Source organism: Phycodurus eques, chromosome 1, assembly GCF_024500275.1.
Source record: "Phycodurus eques isolate BA_2022a chromosome 1, UOR_Pequ_1.1, whole genome shotgun sequence".
NCBI classification, from domain to species: Eukaryota; Metazoa; Chordata; class Actinopteri; order Syngnathiformes; family Syngnathidae; genus Phycodurus; species Phycodurus eques.
In genome coordinates, this window is record NC_084525.1 from 44,462,371 (window position 1) to 44,483,148 (window position 20,778).

Here is a 20,778-nt window from a genome sequence, read left to right on the forward strand (position 1 = left end):
CCCCCTTTAACGTCCGCATGCTGTCCTCAGCCACGTCCGCTTTTCCTCTATATAAGCATCATGTCGGCAGGAAATGCTCCCATTCAGTCAAGCGGCGCGCTCATCACACAACAACATTTATAAATTTTGGAACTCGGTGCAAACATAAGGCGTGCCGCATTATAAGGCGCCCCGTCAATTTTGGAGAAAATTTAAGACTTTTAAGTGCGCCTTATGGTCTTGAAAATACAGTATTTATTTTTCAATTCTCCATGTGTCGGCGAGTCCGAAATCGTGCATATATTAATCTAATATTCGGGAAGACTGTGATTCTTTGGAATTTGTTTTAATTTTTGAGTGGTCTATGGTCAGATTAAGTGCTATTTTAAAGTTGCCACCTATAATCATTGTTGAATTAGCTGACAAATTGGTCAGTTGTGAAAAAAATGTGTGAGTAAAAGTTGGATCATCAATATTAGGGTCGTATACATTGACTAATGTGTATAATTTGTTAAATATTTGTTGAATGAACAATTATGTCTGGGTCTTCTGGGTCAATTATTTTCCATTTAGTGTAAAAAGTAGAATTAGTATTGAGACTCCTCGTTGTCTGCTGTTATAGCTAGCTGAAAAGGTCTGACTGAAATTTAAATAGGTAATTTTCTTCAGATTTTGACAAATGGGTTTCTTGTATGACAAAGAGATCAGTTTTTAATTTTGTAATATAATCCATAATCTTAATTATTTTTGCCTGTGAACGAATACCATTTACATTCCATGCAAAAAGTTATACTCCTTATATTAATAAGTGTACAATTGTTACAAGTGAATGTGGGACAATCTGTGTGAGTGTATCATGTGGGAAAGATAGGTAACTCTCAGAAATAGCATATATCTAATGGGACCTTTCTTACTGCGTAGCTGGTAATATGAAGTTGTTTTAGGAGATCTTATGTATTGAGGTATTTAACGTGTTGTATATGAGTTCAGCTTAGCAAAAACATGGAAACGAAAGACAAGGGAATATATTTCATGAGTTATACATACAAGCAAAAGTAGCATGCAAATACGTATGTGTACGGTGGGGGCAGGGACGGGGGAATGAGCATTCGGTAAGTAGGGGATGGGGGAGTGCCATAAAGAAGGGAAAAGGAAGTACCGTAGAGCAATGATTCCTTCCCAACGAGTGTGCCGTGGCACATTAGTGTGCCGGGAGCGCTTTTCAGGTGTGCCGTGGGAAATGATAACATTTTACTTAATTGCTCAAAAACTTATTTACAATAAATAATGTATCTTTGTTTATCTATTTATGCCAGTGAGGCATAGTGACAGACATAACAAATAAATGCTCTTCAATTAGATGGCAGGAAGTACATACAGTAATTAATTGTTGGTGTGCCGTAAGATTTTTCAATTGTAAAAAGTGTGCCTTGGCTCCATAAAGGTTGGAAATCACTGCTGTAGAGAAAGAAGTAAAAAGAAAACAAGGGCAATGTCCCATGTCAGTGAGCAGAGGATGCAATAGGATGTGCGCGATTCCCTTTTTTTTTCTTCCCCGAAACAAATTACTCCATGGTTTTTCTACACTACATACCAAATATTAGAGCAAACTTGAAAATAATACTCAACTATTAGAAGAGTCAAGGGGTGACTTTGGAATCGCAAAGCAATTGACCATCTACATATAGTTTGTCCACAACCAGTGAGGCGCGTTTTCCTTGTTGCCAGTAATTCTTCATTAGACGGTAAAAGACTTTGTGACGCTCGTTGATTTCGCATGGAAACTGGTCATTCAGCCCAAACTGTGTACCCTTCAGCTCCCATCCTTTTGATTTTACAAAGATTTTCTGCTGGTAATGTTCGTTGGAGAGGATTGGACGGGAATGACTCCCTGCTCACGGTCCTCCTAGTCTGTGTACTGAGTGAAAGGTGATGTTAGCGAATGTCTCCTTCGGGATTTTCTGAATTTTTGGGTTTTTTACTTGAGCCTCTGGATTATCAATTATACTCTTGGAAATGCCGGAAAAGATTAGGTTATCCCGCATGCTTCTTGACTGTAGGTCCAGCATTGCTTCTTTGAATTTTATTTTTTTTCTTGAGAACGTCTACCTCAGTTGTCATCACTTTCATGGCTGAATAAAGTTTGGCATTGTATTCCTTAAGATCTTTGACTTGATGGTGCGTGAACACCAAGATAATTTTGAGCTCCTTAATCTCGTGGTATAACAGATCGAGAAGTGATAGCTTCTTCTCAATGGAGGAGAGGACTTGAATATGGCTGTCGGGTGAGCTGGGTTGTAGATCTTCAGTGGACAAGTTAGCCTTCCGTCTTTTCAGCAGGTTGGTGCGGTCGTCATCAGAATCTGTTTTTGCCATATATCTCAAGAACACACAAGGAATTTGTCTGTGGAAGTTGGAGCTGCTCTAGTACGACAACAGACAGTCAATTGACAGAATACTTTTGAGACAGAAAGACACAAAAAAAAAAACTGTCACTGAGCAATAAAGGGTTCCCAGTAATGTGGTAATGCCGGTACAATTTTGTATTATATATTTTTTGACAATTCTGCAAAAAGAGGCAGAGTCCTCTAGCAGAGCAGTTCGAAATGAATAAGAGAACAATAGTCCAGTGCAATGACCATTGTGCAAAGGGCGCAGAGACTTCAAGAAATTGATGAAGTTTAAAATGACTAGTAGTGCGATAATCTGGGACAATGTCAATTGTGCTAATTGTGCAGATGCTACTCAAGCTCATGAGCGGCCAGTATTGGTCAACAACAGATATGCAAATAGTGCAGAGTGGGGAGACTACTACAGTGAGTGCACGAGTAATGTATAATTGGCCCAACAGAGATGTGACAACAATCTCGTGATAAAATTGGCAGCATGATGCAATGGAATTGTAAGTTAACTCTTTAAGAAGTTAATGCCAAAAGGGAAGAAGCTGTTGGAATGTCTGCATGTTTTAGTTTGCATTGTTTGATAGCGCCTACCTGAGGGAAGGAGCTGGAAGAGGTGGTGACCAGGATGTGGAGGGTCCAAGAGGATTTTGCATGCTCTTGTCTTGGTTCTGGCGGCGTGCAAATCCTCACGGGTGGGTAGGGGTGGTACTGACAATCTTTTCAGCAGTTTTGATTGTCCGTTGCAGTCAGAGTTTGTCCTTTTTTGTAGCAGCACCAAAGCAGACTGTGATGGAAGAACACAGGACTGATTCGATGACCGCTGTGTAGAACTGTCTCAGCAGCTCCGGTGGCAGGCTGTGCTTTCTCAGAAGCCACAGGAAGTACATCCTCTGCTGGGCCTTTTGAGGATGGAGTTGATGTTGATTTCCCACTTCAGTAATTCCCAGGAACTTGAAGGTCTTGAAGGTTGACAGAGGGCAGTTGGACAGCGTGAGGGGCAGCTGTGGCGAAGGATGCCTCCTGAAGTCCACGATCATCTCTACAGTCTTGAGCGTGTTCAGCTCCAGGTTGTGTCGGCCGCACCACAGCTCCTGCCGCTCCACTTCCTGTCGATAGGCGGACTTGTCACAGTCTTTGATGAGCCCGATGACTGTGGCGTCGTCTGCAAACTTCAGGAGTTTGACAGCCGGGTGTGTTGAGGCGCAGTCGTTCATGTAAAAAGAGAAGAGCAGCGGAGAGAGGACACAAGTGCTGGTGGTGCGTGTAGATAAGGTTGTGTCCCCCAGCCTCACCTGCTGTATCCTGCCCGTCAGGAAGCTGTAAATCCACTGGCAGATGGCAGGCGAGACGCTGAGCTGGAGAAGCTTGGAGGAGAGGAGTTCGGGGATGATGGTGTTGAAGGCAGAGCTGAAGTCCATAAACAGGATCCTCGCGTAGGTCCCCGGGCTGTCGCGGTGTTCTAGGATGAAGTGCAGTCGCAAGTTGACTGCATCATCCGCAGACCTGTTTGCTCAGTAGGCAAACTGCAGGGGGTCCAGCAGGGGGACCTGTGACGCTCTTGAGGTGGTCCAGCATGAGGTGTTTAAAGGACTTCATGACCAAAGATGTCAGGGTGACAGGCCTGTAGTCATTCAGACCCGAGATTTCAGGTTTCTTGGGGACTGGGATGATGGTGGAGCGTTTGAAACAGGATGATACTGTTTTCACCGTAGGCTTCGCGCATTTAAGTTTTTGCCTGTATTACGTGAATTAAGCAGTGATCAGACGAGCCCAGAGCTGCACGAGGTATAGCACGGCATGCGTTATTTAGCGTAGCATAGCAGTGGTCTAAAATGTTATTTTCCCTGGTAGGACAGGCAATGTGCTACTTGTATTTATGGAGTTCGTGGTTGAGTTTAGTTTTGTTAAAGTCGCCTAGAATAATGAGGGGTGAGCCTGGGTGTTTTTTTTTCAATTTCGTTTACTTGTTAAGCGAGCGTTAGCAGTGCGGCATTTGTGTTAGCTTGAAGAGGAATGTAAACACCGTCGAGAATGAAAAATGCGAACTCACGCGCTGAGGAGAATGGGTTACATTTCAAAAACAGCGACACCAAATCAGGGCTGCAGTGTGTGCTGAGCTCCGTGACGTCTGTACACCATTTCCCGTTGATATAGAACATATCCTGCCACCTTTTGTTTTCCCCGATAACTACTTGACGGGGTCTGCTTGTTGGAAGTTGGAAGTCATTACGGTGCCATCGGGGACGCATTCACAAAGCCATGTCTCCGTAAAGCACAGAGTGACGGAATGTCCAAAGTCTTTACTGGCCTTTGTCAGAAGATGAAGCTCGTCCATTTTGTTGGGTAGGGAGCGTAGATTTTGCAGGTGGATCGACGGGAGCGACAATCTATATCCTCTCTTGCGGAGCTTCACTTGGAGGCCAGCACGCTTGCCCCTCCGTTGTCTTCGCCTCCATGCGCCGTAGACCGTAGCCGCCCCACCGGTGAGTAACTCGGAGAAAAAAACTGAGTGGATCTGCGAAAGTTGGTGAAAGAAAGTCTGGGGTCGACTCCCTAATGTTTAGCAAGTGAGTCGCGTAATGTCTCCAAAGACAAACGAAAAGTGCAAAAACAGACAATACTAGAGAGCACGTAACCGAGGCGTCCACATGGGTAGGCACCATCTTGTAAGATCATGGTGGGATCCACTAGCTTGCATGATGAAGCGATCGAAAGGTCTGTCGATGAAATCTTTGAGTGGCTCCACAATGGTATCGGTGTCAGCAGGGATTGGAAAAAAGTAATCAATAATAATCAGCCCCGCCGTAACAAAAAAAGTGGATGAGGAGGAAATTAAGTCTCAAGTTTGCTAATCTGGTTTTCCCAGACAAAATTTTGTCTGGGAAATGTCGCTGTCTCTCGGTGTGTCAGAGCATGTCTCTGTCAGTAACCTCCTTCAGATTACAGGTATTTGGTACAGTCTACCACGATCTGTCCTTCAAGTTTTTTTCCTGGATACCAAATTTACTCATCACTTCTTAATCACCCCTGTTTCCTTCACCAACATGTCCATTACAATCTGCACCAATCACAACGCTCTGTCTTGGATGCTCAGAACTACTTCGTCTCGCGCCTTTCTCTTTCACCTCTAGGTCACATGGGCGGTTCCGGGTGGGGTGTCCTATGGGGCATAGCCACTAATCACATTATAAATAACACACTCAATTTCAAGTTTCAGCGTCATCACTCGATCTGATACTGTTTCACCTCCCAGACATTCTTAGGTAACTCTTCCTTTAAAAGAACCCATTTCTCCATTCAACTCCATTTCTCTTCCTTCCCATCTACACCAAGGTAAAATAATTTGAACCCTGCCCCTAAACTTCTAGCCTTGCTGTCTTTCCACCTGCTCTCCTGGACACACAATGTATCAGCCTTTCTCCTAATCATTATGTCAACCAACTCCCGAAATTTTCCTGTCATAGTCCCAACATTCAAAGTCCCCATATTTAGTTCTAGTTTCTGTTTGAAGGATAGAAATACAACCCCAATTCCAACAAAGTTGGAACGTTGCGTTAAACATAAATAAAAACAGAATACAATGATTTGCAAATCATGTTCAACCTATATTCAATTGAATACACTACAAAGACAAGATATTTAATGTTCAAACTGATCAACTTTATTGTTTTTAGCAAATAATCATTAACTTGGAATTTTATGGCTGCAACATGTTCCAAAAAAGCTGGGACAGGTGGCAAAACAGACTGAGAAAGTTGAGGACTGCTCATCAAAGACCTGTTTGGAACATCCCACAGGTGAACAGGCTAATTGGGAACAGGTGGGTGCCATGATTGTGTATAAAAGGAGCTTCCCTGAATTGCTCAGTCATTCACAAGCAAAGCTGGGGCGAGGTTCACCTCTTTGTGAATAAGTGCGTGAGAAAATAGTCGAACAGTTTAAGGACAATGTTCCGCAACATACAATTGCAAGGAATTTAGGTATTTTATCATCTACGGTCCATAATATCATCAAAAGGTTCAGAGAATCTGGAGAAATCACTGCATGTAAGTGGCAAGGCCGAAAACCAACATTGAATGCCCTTGACCTTCGATCCCTCAGGCGGCACTGCATCAAAAACCAACATCAATGTGTAAAGGATATCACCACATGGGCTCAGGAACACTTCAGAAAACCAATGTCAGTAAATACCGTTCGGCGCTACATCCGTAAGTGCAACTTGAAACTGTCCTGTTCTAACTATGTTTTTGGAAATTGTGGACGTCTTTGTCCTCCGGGCCAAAGAGGAAAAGAACCATCCGAACTGTTATGGACGCAAAGTTCAAACGCCAGCATCTGTGATGGTATGGGGCTGTGTTAGTGGCAATGGCATGGGTAACTTGCACATCATTAATGCTGAAAGGTACAAACAGGTTTTGGAGAAACATATGCTCCCATCCAAGCAACGTCTTTTTCATGGACGCCCCTGCTTATTTCAGCAAGACAATGCCAAACCACATTCTGCACGTGGTACAACAGCGTGGCTTTGTAGTAAAAGAGTGCGGGTACTAGACTAGCCTGCCTGCAGTCATGACCTGTCTCCCATTGAAAATGTGTGGCACATTATGAAGCGTAAAATACGACAACGGAGACCCCGGACTATTGAACAGCTGAAGCTGTACGTCAAGCAAGAATGGGAAAGAATTCCACCTACAAAGCTTCAACAATTCGTATCCTCAGTTCCCAAACGTTTATTGAATGTTGTTAAAAGAAAAGGTGTTAAAAGAAAAGGTGATGTAACACAGTGGTAAACATGACCCTGTCCCAGCTTTTTTAGAATGTGTTGCAGCCATAAAATTCTAAGTTAATGATTTGCTAAAAACAATAAAGTTTATCAGTTTGAACATTAAATATATTGTCTTTATAGTGTCTTCAATATAGTATATAGTGTATAGGTTGAAGATAATTTGCAAATCAATGTATTCTGTTTTTATTTATGTTTAACAACGTCCCAACTTCATTGGAATTGGGGTTGTAATTTATAATAATAAGAAGAAACAATTGAGTGGGCTTCGCTGGCGCACCGTGCAGTGTGGGCTGGGGCTCGGGGTGCGTCGGGCGCTGTGTGTCGTGGAGGCCTCCTTTGCGCGGTATGGTCTTGTTCTGGTTGTTGAGCTGGGGCGACTGGTCATTGATTTTGGGGGGGTTGGTGCATGCTTTTGTTCGCTGCTGTTGGGCGGGGACGCTTCTTTGTGCGCGTTCTTCTTCGCTGGTTTTCACCGCTTCTTTGTTGATTTTCGCCGCTTCTTCTTCGGGGTGGGCGGACTCTGAGCGTCGGGGCCGGGGTTTTTGGGTTTGGGCGGTTCCGGGTGGGGGGGTGGTCCTGGTTCCGGTCAGTTCTCGATTCTTGATGCCCAACCCTATTCACGACGGGCGCTTAACTTGGACTCGCTTTGGCGGGCTTTTTTTTTTTTTTTTTCGGGTGGTGGCTGGCTCCTGTGTTGGGCCCTGTTGGTGACTGGCGCCCCCATGCTCTCTGGGGGTGATGGGGGCGGTGGCAGCAGTGGGGCTCGCTGGATGGGGGGGGGGCAAGCCGGGGGAGGGGGGCAGAGTTCTGGTGCCCTTGCCCCTCGCCTTGGGACTGGTTGGGGTGCTTTGGTCGAGGTCAGGACCTCCCTGGGTCCTGGGTGGTCGGTGGCGTACCCCTGGTTGGTCCCCTGCTGGACGGGCTCGCTGACTCCCCCCCTTGTGGGTGGGGGAAGGCGGGCTCATCCTTCCTCGATGTGCCGGCTCACCAACTCGTACACCAGTTGACTAACATGCATGTGCTATTGTGTTAATTCACTAATATGTTTGATAGAAACACTATAGACTTGAATTACTTGTGCTGGAATCACTAATAACAACACAGGTTATACTAACATATCAACTCACAGGTTCTTACAGGTGTTTTGACACTAAAAAATAATCCCACCGCACCACTCGACAGTAGTACTGCCTTGCTCATTTTCCCACATTCTCTCCTGCCCTTTTCTATCCTCTCTTATCTGGTTCTCTTGGTTAGTTATTGCATGTCCTTACCGGGTGTCCCCCTCCCACCCCCCAATCTACAAATAACTGTTGTAATGTTACTTGTGTTCAAATATCTAGACTGTCTCACTATTGTTCTGCTGCGGTTTTCACCCCTAGTCCCCTTGTCCACTCTTTCCCTCTGTCTGTCCCCTAAAACCCTTTTTTGTCCAGCTGCATTTTCAATAAACATCTGATTAATTAAAAAATAAAAAAATAAGCGGAGGGAATATTTCAAACTCCCCTGCTGCACAGCAAAACTGTTCCAGCACAAAGGCATACAGATCCACCATTCTGCAGCAAAAAAAAAAGATTGTAACCTTGGCCAGATCTGTGCCTTGCCACAATTCTGTCTCTGAGCTCTTCAGGCAGTTCCTTTGACCTCATGATTCTCATTTCCCTTGCACCCTGAGCTGTAAGGTCTTATATAGACAGGTGTGTGGCTTTCCTAATGAAGTCCAATCAGTATAACCAAACACAGCTGGACTCAAATGAAGGTGTAGAACCATCTCAAGGATGATCAGACGAAAAATAAAAAATAAGTAGAGGGAATATTTCAAACTCCCCTGCTGCACAGCAAAACTGTTCCAGCACAAAGGCATACAGATCCACCATTCTGATGGGGCCATGCAGCTGAACAGGACAGGTTTAAACAAATTAAAATAAAATCAACAAAAACATAAAACTTAAAAATGCTTTCCACTTCTCCTTCGTCTTCAACCCACAGTAGCTAAGTTTCCACCAGTGCCCTGTAGGGTAACAGTGCCGGTGGCGGACGTTGTTAACCCAAGCCACGATTCAATCTGACGCTCTCACTACGCTCTGAGAGTGCAGTGTTTAGAGGGGCAGAGTGTGCTCCATTTTCTATGAATTTATGAACAAGCGTGTTGGCCATTGGCAGGGATACGTCAGTGCGTCCACCATATTGAATGTGTCAGTTCTGCCTGTAAACATCTTGTCCTGCTTGATGTTCCGGACGCTCTGTCTCACACTGACACTCAAACAATGACTTTCCAAACATTCTGAAATGTAGAAGCCCGCTTGGAGTGAATTTCCGAACGTACCCATCATGCCCCTTTTAAGGCCGGTCTGCTCTTTTCAATGACTGATCACCACACTGGATTGATTCCAGCCAATCAGGGCACAGCAGACACAAGATCAGACTAACTGGCTGTTACAGTGTTAAAGATTAACACATTTTCAGTCACGTTACGGTTGTAATGAGGGACATGTCAATCATTAAAACAGCATGGTTTTCCTCCTTCAGACTTCCTGTTCAAGGTCTTTCTTGGTGCCAGCATGCTAACATATGCTACCTTGTGCTAATACATCTTGTCGTATTTTCCTTCAGACTGCCTGATCAATGTCTGCTTTTACACTATGATAGCAGGCTAATCTGTGCTAATGTGTGTTCATTCAGACTTTCTGTCTTTATGACAGTATGCTAGCCTATGCTAACATATGCTAACATTTATTCCCCTGTTCAGACTGCCTGTTCAAGGTGTGTCCGATGAGTCGCTACTCGGCACAGAAGCAGTTCTGGAAGGCCAAACAGGCCAAACATGAGAAAGACAAGATTGGTGACGTGGTTCTGCTGCAGAAACTTCAGGTAACATTTACATTTACACCACTTCCTTTACAAAATAAAAGCTCATTTTAGAAGTACAATTTCATGTTTAAAGTGCAACAGCGAAGAGTCTTGTCAACAAGCTGGGCAATGAATGAATGAATGAATTAAAAAAATGCTAAGTGTTAAATAAATTGTCGAAGTTATCATTTATTTGCTTAGCTTGCATTAGTATGCAAGCTCAGCAATGACTGCCGTGGCACGTTCTTATGATTCACACTCGAGTTCTAGGCACCCCACACACACCATCTGCATCATACCCTTCCAGTGATGCATCAGCCAGTCATGTTGCAGCAGGGCACGTCCTGTCTAGTACTCGAGATGGATTTACGATAACACCTAGTGAGATCATCATAAGCCATCTCTCCCGAGTCTGTATCTCCCCATGCAAGATCTCTGGTACATACAGTAAAATGGACGAGTTGCAATTAAAACTTGCTGGAAATCGCTATGTTCGTGACTGAGCTGTTTTGATTATCACAGAAACTTGGCTTAACCCAAGGATAGATGATGCTAGCATGCAGCAACTGGTCTCATTAAAAAGTGGGAGGCATATCCACGACTGTTATAATTCCTACACCGTTTACCTGGTTTTGATGTAAATACCCTCAAATTAAAGCTGAAAGTCCCCCGTTGGAACCGTTCTTGTTCGTTTTATTGTAAATCCATTGTGGTGGTGTTAAGAGCCAAAAAGATGAGAATCGTGTCCGTGTCCATGAATGATGAGATGAACAAGTTTATAGAGCGAACGATATGCATGAGCTGAGCTCACTCACGTATGATTATCATCAGGTAGATAATAATAATACACATAATAATCCCTCCTCTACCTGTATTGGATATGAATTATGAAACATGTCAGTCTACAGTATGTGCATCATATAGGACTTACTTAATAACTTGAGCTTTTATTTAGGAGTATAATGCTGCCTCACAGTTCTGAGGTCCTGGGTTCAAATCTGGCCTCCCTGTGTGGAGTTTGCGTGGTCTCCACGTGCCTATGTGTGTTTTCTCCGAGTACTCCCACGTTCCAAAACATACATGGTAGGTTGATTGAAGACTCTAAGTCTCTTCGACATAGACGTGAATGTGAGTGTGAATGGTTGTTTGTCTGTATGTGCCATGCAATTGATTGGCAACCAGTTCAGGGTGGAGGACACCCGCGACCCTAGTAAGGATAAGCAGCTCAGAAAATTAGTACCTGGAGAAAACTCATACATGCATAAGAAGAACATGCAAACTCCACACAGAGGAGGCCGTATTTGAACCCGGGTCCTCAGAACTAGTCGTCCACCGTGCCGGCCAATTTGGAGTTCAGAAGTAATTAACAATCACTGTGTGGCATCCAAAGGATTTAATCCCACTTATTATTTGGCTTTTTTTGTTTTTCATCTGACACCCCTTTACCGGTAAAGGCGAAGAGGGGATGTGTGATGATAACCATTGAACCTGAAATTGAGCCTACTGCAAAATACTGTAGGAAAGGCTGAGCTTGCAACCAGTGGACCCCTGCCTTGGCATCTGTGGACTCACCTGCTTGCGGATTTAAAAAAAATAAAAAAATTATATATATATAAAACATTTTTGGGTGTGTATATGTGTGTGTGTGTGTGTGTGTGTAAACGATATACTGTACAGTATTATGTCTTATATTATTATAATATCCATCCATCCATCCATTTTCTGAGCCGGTTCTCCTCACTAGGGTCGCGGGCGTGCTGGAGCCTATGCCAGCTATCATCGGGCAGGAGGCGGGGTACACCCTGAACTGGTTGCCAGCCAATCGCAGGACAGATACAAACAAACAACCATTCGCACTCACATTCACACCTACGGGCAATTTAGAGTCTCCAATTAATGCATGGTTTTGGGATGTGGGAGGAAACCGGAGTGCCCGGAGAAAACCCACGCAGGCACGGGGAGAACATGCAAACTCCACACATGCGGGACCGGGGATTGAACCCTGGTCCTCAGAACTGTGAGGCTGACGCTCTAACCAGTCATCCACCGTGCCGCCTGTCTTCATACCTAATTAGCAAACTTAAATTGTTTATAATCCTGAGAGTTATAAAACTTGTGTAGCCCAAAAAGTCCATTAACTTAACTGATATTCCAGGAGGAACCTCTTTAGGCAAACAGTTGACGTGCACACTGCAACTACGGAAGTCTTATTTGAAATCTGTTCTGAAAATGTTTGAAAAAAATTGTTCCACTCATCACACTTCATATTTTACTCCTTGGCAAATTGATAATCCTGCTAGGTTGACAATTTAGAAATATCTCGGACTAATAATATTTCAATACTATAACTACCCTAATGTCAAGTAAATGGCTCAATTGATTGTCACTCACTTAACCACACATAACGCTACGAATAATTTCTTAAACTGACTTAAACTTTGTGAATTTATTAATAAAATCTGCCCCCTTTCATGAAAAATAAACTGTACAATTGAACATAAATAATCTCAACGGACCCAAATAATGAGTCTGAATGCAAATTAATAAAAAACCCACTCTACAACAACAGTACTGTACTAGCATCTAGTGCATTTCCTTCTCCTCGCCTCTCGTGTGGAATCTGGGGGAGAGAATCAGACAGATTAACGTTCATCCAAAAATTAGTCATTCTCAAAAAACAAGTACTTATTGCGTGTTATTTTTCCTCTACATAATGCAAATTAGGTGCCATCTCATGGTGTAGCTGGTCCCTGCAATCACAATAAATCTCAAAATCACTCTTTGCTATGCTAACAGTTAAATGGAAAACCCTATTGATGGGCTACCTAATATTAGCATTTGATCACGGGAGGGATTCAACTTTAAATATTGAATATTCACACAGAAACGGCGTAGTAAAACATTATTCCTAATCTGTGAAAAACAACTTTATTTAAATCATAACATGACTTTCTTCGTCTCCTCTTTTTTTTTTTTAGCTTCCAGTAAACCAGTAGCTCCATGTATGCACTGCACCACACTGCCCCTAAGAGGCCAAGGCACGCATAGCAGAAACAGCCCATAGTCATTGACTGTATAAAAAGACATGCGTTTCTTTCCTGACTGTGACATGAAATCTGACTAAACTTTTCCTGTTTTAGGTCAATTAAGATGACAAAATTATGAAAATAATTATGGGTGTTTTTTTTGTTTTACACATATGATAGACAATACAGTCATGGCTAAAAACATTGTCTTGTTTTTATTCACTCCTTATTTTTCAGTTTTTTTTAAAATTTCTATTATATTAATATATTATTAATGTATTTGTTACACATTTATTTTCTGGTTGTTATTTTAAGTTATATTTAAAGTTTAGTTTTGATAGTTATTTAACTACCAAGTTTTAAAATAAATGAATAATCATGTTTATTAACCGTGATGATGTGACAGCACCTGCAAAGCAAACCCAAGCAAACGTGAGCTCATATAGCCAGTACCACTCACCATAAATAAATTTACAGCTAATCCATATGAACAATATCGGCAGTGATCGGCAGATCTCACTTATGGGTGATTGGTATCAGAATCGACAGCATAAAACCCTGATCGGAGCACGTCTAATATATACTACACACAGTTTTTAGGTCCTGGTTTCAATACCGACCTTCCTGCGTGGAGTTTGCATGTTCTCCCTGTGTCTGCCAGGGTTTTCTTGGTTTCTGTGGCCTCCTCCCATATTTAAAAAAACATGCATGGTAGGTTAGTTGAAGAAAAAAAAATTGTCCGTAGGTGTGAATGGTTGTTTACATGTGCCCAGCACCTGGCTGGCGATCATGTCTGGGTGTACTGGTCCTCTCGCCCAAGTCAGCTGGGATAGGTGCCAACACAACCGCAACCCTAGTGAAGTGATCCTAGAGAGAATGGATGTATGTTTGCAATGGTTTTTTTTTTTTTTTTTTTTTTTTTTTGGGGGGGGCTACCCTTTGTTCTTCGCGTAAACCCCTTATTGGAGGTATTGGAGGTTCACGCTTTTTTTGAAAAAAAAAAAAAAGGTTTCTTTTGATTAGTTTTTTTTTTCATGGCAATTATAATGGCTGTCAATTATTAGCGGATTTTTGCTATTCGCGGTCAGGCCAGATCCAGTGAACATAATTTTTTTTTTTTTACTGTATTTCTATAAAACGTGTTCCTACTCCTGTCCATTATGTGTCATTACTTTTGTTTTACTTCAGCTTTAATTTGTTCTGTGATACAGGGATTAAACTCTGTGTTATGACAGTTAAGACAATGTGAAAATGTTAAGATAACTTACCACAATGTCTGAACAGTGAATAAAGCTTCTATGATGTTAGAATTTGACCCAGATCCACTGAACATAAATTTATGTATTTTTACTGTATTTCTATAAAACGTGTTCCTACTCCTGTCCATTATGTGTCATTACTTTGCTGTTTTACTTCAGCTTTAATTTGTTCTGTAATACAGGGGTTAAACTGTGTTATGACAGTTAAGACAATGTGAAAATATTAAGATAACTTACCACACTGTCTGAATAGTTAATAAAGCTTCTATGATGTTAGAATTTGACGCTGAAACAGATGAGAACAACGTGGAAGTCAACCAGCAATTCTGAATGGATTGTGTTCCACTTTGGATCTTGTGGTATATAACTTTTGAGCAAACATTTGTTCAAGTGGTTATTTTAACATGAACAAATGTGTGTGTGTGCGTGTGTGTGTGCGTGTGTGTGTGTGTGAGTGTGTGCCTGCATGTGTGCGTGTGTGCATGCCTGTGTTGTAGCATGCATCCAACTTGGAGCAGAAGCAGAACGAGACAGAGAACAAGAAGGTTCATGGAGATGTGGTCAAGTACGGAACTGTCATCCAGGTACTTTTTTTTTGGGCCACTTTCATATTAAATGTTGTGTTGCGTGTAAACGTTGAAACTACCAACTGCACTGTATGCACACACTGATCCCTCCCTCATCACCATGGTAACATGTATCTTCTGCTGCAGCGGATGTGTGGTCATGTACTAAACACACACGCACACACACACACACAATGTTCTTTTGTTGAATTCAATATTGACTTTGTTTCAATGCACACACACACACACACTGGGTGTGGTCGGTGCTCAGTGAGGTGATTAAGATAAAGATTCCTGTAGAAAGGTGTGTGATTGTTCGTACTTGTTTGTGCATCACTGGATAGATAGTTTGATTGACAGATAAATGTCTATTAGCCCGCGAGGGAATTGAAAAATAGGTGGCTAAAATGTTCTGCCTGTGACTGTGAAATGGTTTTAACTGGAATGTGTTCAACTAACACTGAACGGGAGCACATTTAACTGTGCAAACAATGCACTTTGTTACTATTTATTTAATGTGGAATAGGGTTTGTGTGTTTTTATTTTGTGTTTTACTAAATCTGATTTAATTAAAATAAAAACAAAAAAACAATGAAATATTGTAATTATGTAAATACACACACATACCAATGGTCAGAGTGGTACCACTTCCGCCTCCATTTGAGCCAGGAAAAACCCTGTAAAATAATCTGTTTTTTTGTGGGGTAAAGGGAACGAGGCCTGTTATGAATATATAAAAAAATCAGCGAGTAATTGACGCCCCCACCCCGAAAAAGGTTTACACTTGGCTATGGCAAAGCACTACCTTTGTATTAGACAGGGCTTTGGCCTTTCTCATTGAAGCTTCTCCGCTCACTTCAACATAGTTTCTATCTACCAAGATGCCTTAAGATGACACCAAAACACTCATTTTATCTTAAACTGAACACAAAAACAGCAAAGGATAGTTAAAAACAAAAATCATAGAATAGGTGAATTGTGGATATGAGGTGGAACACAGAACATCTTTTCCTTCCGCCTTGTCCCGTTAGGGGTCGCCACAGCGTGTCATCCTTTTCCATGCCGCATCCTCCTCTCTAACCTCCTCATGCTGCATCCTCCTCTCTAACACCAACTGCCCTCATGTCTTCCCTCACGACATCCATCAACCTTCTCTTTGGTCTTCCTCGAGCTCTCTTGCCTGGCAGCCCCATCCTCATCACCCTTCTACCAATATACTCACTCTCTCTCCTCTGGACATGTCCAAACCATCGAAGTCTGCTCTCTCTAACTTTGTTTCCAAAACATCTAACCTTGGGTGTCCCTCTGATGAGCTCATTTCGGATTTTATGCAACCTGGTCACTCCAAGAGCGAACCTCAACATCTTAATTTCCGCTACCTCCAGCTCTGCTTCCTGTTGTCTCTTCAGTGCCACTGTCTCTAATCCATACATCATGGCTGGCCTCACTACTGTTTTATAAACTTTTCCCTTCATCCTAGCAGAGACTCTTCTGTCACATTACACACCTGACACCCGTTCCAACTTGCTTGGACTCGTTTCTTCACTTCCTGACCACATTCACCATTGCTGTGGACTGTTGACCCCAAGTATTTAAAGTCCTCCACCCTTGATATCTCTTCTCTCTGTAGCCTCACTCTTCCCCCTCCACTCCTCTCATTCATTCACACATATTTTGTCTTACTTTGGTTAATCTTCATTCCTCTCCATTCCAGTGCGTGCCTCCATCTTTCTAACTGTTCCTCCACCTGCTCCCTGCTTTCACTACAGATCACAATGTCATCTGCAAACATCATGGTCCACGGGGATTCCCGTCTAATCTCATCTGTCAGCCTATCCATCACCACTGCAAACAGGAAGGGGCTCAGGGCTGATCCCTGGTGCAGTCCCACCTCCACCTTAAATTCCTCTGTCACACCTACAGCACACTTCACCACTTTTCTGCCTGCCCTCGTACATGTCCTGTAATATTCTAACATACTTCTCTGCCCCTCCAGACTTCCGCATGCAGTACCAGAGTTCCTCTCATAGGCTTTCTCTAGAACCACAAAGACACAATGTAGCTCCTTCTGACCTGCTCTGTACTTTTCCATCAACATCCTCAAGGCAAATAATGCATCTGTGGTACTTTTTCTAGGCATGAAACCATACTGTTGCTCACAAATACTCACTTCTGTCCTGAGTCTAGCCTCCACTACTCTTTCCCATAACTTCATTGTGTGGCTCATCAACTTTATTCCTCTATAGTTGCCACAGCTCTGCACATCACCTTTGTTCTTAAAAATGGGCACGAGTACACTTTTCCTCCATTCCTCAGGCATCTTCTCACCTGCTAGAATTCTGTTGAACAAGCTGGTCAAAAATTCCACAGCCACCTCTCCGAGATGCTTCCATACCTCCACACGAATGTCATCAGGACCAACTGCCTTTCCATTTTTCATCCTCTTTAATGCCTTTCTAACTTCCCCCTTACTAATCATTGACACATCCTGTTCCGTCACACTCTTCTCCTCTTCCTTCTCTCTCATTTTCCTCATTCATCAACTCCTTGAAGTATTCTTTCCATCTAGCTAGCACACTACTGGCACCAGTCAACATATTGCCATCTCTATCCTTCATCACCCTAACCTGCTGCACATCATTCCGATCTCTATCCCTCTGCCTGGCCAACCTGTATAGATACTTTTCTCCTTCTTTAGTGTCCAACCTGTCATACATGTCATCATATGCCTCTTGTTTGGCCTTTGCTACCTCTACCTTTGCCCTATGTCGCATCTCAATGTATTACTTTCGCCTCTCCTTGGTCCTCTCAGTGTCACACTTCTTAGCTAACCTCTTTCCTTGTATGATTTCCTGTACTTTGAGGTTGTACTCCTGTACTCCTTCTCTCTTTTCTTGCCAGAAGATACAGCAAGTACTCTCCTGCCTGTCTCTCTGATCACCTTGGCTGTAGTGGTCCAGTCTTCTGGAAGCTCCTCCTGTCCACCGAGAGTCTGTGTCACCTCTTCCCGAAAAGCCGCACAACACTCTTCCTTTCTCAGCCTCCACCACATGGATCTCTGCTCTGCCTTTGTCTTCTTAATCTTCTTCCCCACCACCAGTCATTTTACAAACCACCATCCTATGCTGTCGAGCCACACTCTCCCCTACCACTATCTTACAGTTGGTAAACTTCTTCAGATTACATCGTCTGCACAAAATGTAATCCACCAGCATCGTTCTATCTCCGCTCTTGTAGGTCATGTTCCTGCCTCTTCTGGAAAAAAAAGTGTTCACTACAGCCATTTCCATCCTCGTTGCTAAGTTTACCTCCAAGTTCGTTTCCTGGATGCCGTACTTACCCATCACTTCTTCATCACCCTTGTTTCCTTCACCAACATGTCCATTACAATCTGCACCAATCATGGCTCTCTCTCTGTCTGGGATGCTCAGAACTACTTCGTCTAGCTCCTTTCAGAATTTCTCTTTCACCTCTTGGTCATATCCTACATGTGAGGCACATCCACGAATCACATTAGACATAACACCCTCAATTTAAAGTTTCAGCCTCATCACTCGATCTGATACTCTTTTCAACTCCAAGACATTCTGAGCTAACTCTTTCTTTAAAATAACACCTACTCCATTTCTCTTCCCATCGACACTATGGTAAAATCATTTAAACCCTGCCCCTAAACTTCGAGCCTTACTGCCTTTCCACCTGGTCTCCTGGACACACAATGTATCAACCTTTCTTCTAATCATTATGCCAACCAACTCCCGAGATTTTCATAGTCATAGTCCCAACATTCAAAGTCCCCACATTAAATTCTAGGCTCTGTGATTTCCTCTTCTCTTTCTGCCGAAGAACCCACTTTCCACCTCTCCTTCCTCTTCGACCCACAGTAGCTGAATTTCCAACAGTGCCCTGCAGGTGAAGGGTGCTGGAGGGGGAGGTTGTTAACCCGGGCCACGACCGATCCGGTATGGAATTCTTTAGATGAACGCTCATATTTGTTTTGCAAAGTTTTAAGCCGGATGCCCTTCCTGACGCAACCCTCTGCATTTATCCGGGCTTGGGACCGGGCTATAGTTTGCACTGGCTTGTGCCCCCCAAAGGGCTGCATTAAGGGGAACACTGAACATATGGCTTACATAAATGCATTTCTTGAATACATCATAGTTGTTGGGCAGAAACCTTGTATGTCCATATACAACCCCAATTCCAATGAAGTTGGAACGCTATGTTAAACATAAATAAAAACAATACAATGATTTGCAAATCATGTTCAACCTATATTTAATTGAATACACCACAAAGACAAGATATTTAATGTTCAAACTGATAAACTTTATTGTTTTTAGCAAATAATCATTAACTTAGAATTTTATGGCTGCAACACTTTCCAAAAAAGCTGGAAAAAATGTTTTCTTTTAACAACATTCAATAAACGTTTTGGAACTGAGGACACTAATTGTTGAAGCTTTGTAGGTGGAAATCTTGCTTGATGTACAGCTTCAGCTATTCAACAGTCCGGGGCCTCAGTTGTCGTATTTTACGCTTCATAATGCGCCACACATTTTCAATGGGATACAGGTCATGACTGCAGGCAGGCCAGTCTAGTACCCGCACTCTTTTACTACGAAGCCACGCTGTTGTAACACGTGTAGAATGTGGTTTGGCATTGTCTTGCTGAAATAAGCAGGGGCTTCCATGAAAAAGATGTTGCTTGGATGGCAGCATATGTTTCTCCAAAACCTGTATGTACCTTTCAGCATGAATGGTGCCTTCACAGATGTGTAAGTTACCCATGCCATTGACTGCCATTGACTCATTGGACCACAGAACACTTTTCCACTTTGGATCCATCTTAGATGAGCTCGGGCTCAGATAAGCTGGCGGCGTTTCTGGGTGTTGTTGATAAATGACTTTTGCTTTGCATAATAGAGTTTCAAGTTGCACTTACACATGTAGCGCCGAACTGTATTGACTGACATTGGTTTTCTGAAGTGTTCCTGAGCCCATGTGGTGATATCCTTTACACATTGATGTCGGTTTTTGATGCAGTGCTGCCTGAGGGATCGAAGGTCACGGGCATTCAATGGTGGTTTTCGGCCTTGCCGCTTACATGCAGTGATTTTTCCAGATTCTCTGAACCTTTTGATGATTTTATTGACCATAGATGATGAAATCCCAAAATTCCTTGCAATTGTACGTTGAGGAACATTGTCCTTAAACTATTGGACTATTTTCTCACGCACTTGTTCACAAAGAGGTGAACCTTGCCCCATCTTTGCTTGTGAATGACTGAGCAATTCAGGGAAGCTCCTTTAAAACCCAATCATGGCACCCACCTGTTCCCAATTAGCCTGTTCACCTGTGGGATGTTCCAAACAGGTGTTTGATGAGCATTCCTCAACTTTCTCAGTTTTTTTTGCCACCTGTCCCAGCTTTTTTGGAACGTGTTGCAGCCATAAGTTAATGATTATATGCTAAAACAATAAAGTTTATCAGTTTGAACATTAAATATCTTGTCTTTGTCGTGTATTCAATTAAATATAGGGTGAACATGATTTGCAAATCATTGTATTCTGTTTTTATTTATGTTTAACACAACGTCCCAACTTCATTGGAATTGGGGTTGTATTTTGGTTCATTCTTTCCACTTTTGCTTGGACAAACAAAAAGAATGGAATCACACATGCAACCAGCATGAATTCTCACTCATATCTGTCTGTTTTCCTCCTCTGCTTGTTTCTACACAAACTAAACACACAAGTCGCTCAAAACTCTTCTTGTGCACTACAAACAACCACCACACACTATATTATCCCCTTGTCACTAATGTTTGTTTTCTATGTTCTGTGTTTGTTTGCTACCCTTCTATGTGCCTTCGCTTTGCTGCACTTAAATATACCATCTTTATCACCT

At 42.7% G+C, this 20,778-nt stretch overlaps 1 protein-coding gene across 1 annotated transcript in view; it reads left to right on the forward strand.

Annotated features, from left to right (window-relative positions):
* Positions 1 to 20,778, forward strand: part of itpr3 (inositol 1,4,5-trisphosphate receptor, type 3) — a 218,530-nt gene that overhangs the window by 20,745 nt on the left and 177,007 nt on the right. The window contains exons 3-4 of the mRNA XM_061693945.1: positions 9,917 to 10,038; positions 14,800 to 14,886. Of these exons, the coding sequence (XP_061549929.1) occupies positions 9,917 to 10,038; positions 14,800 to 14,886 (209 nt within the window). The remainder of the gene's footprint in view (positions 1 to 9,916; positions 10,039 to 14,799; positions 14,887 to 20,778) is intronic.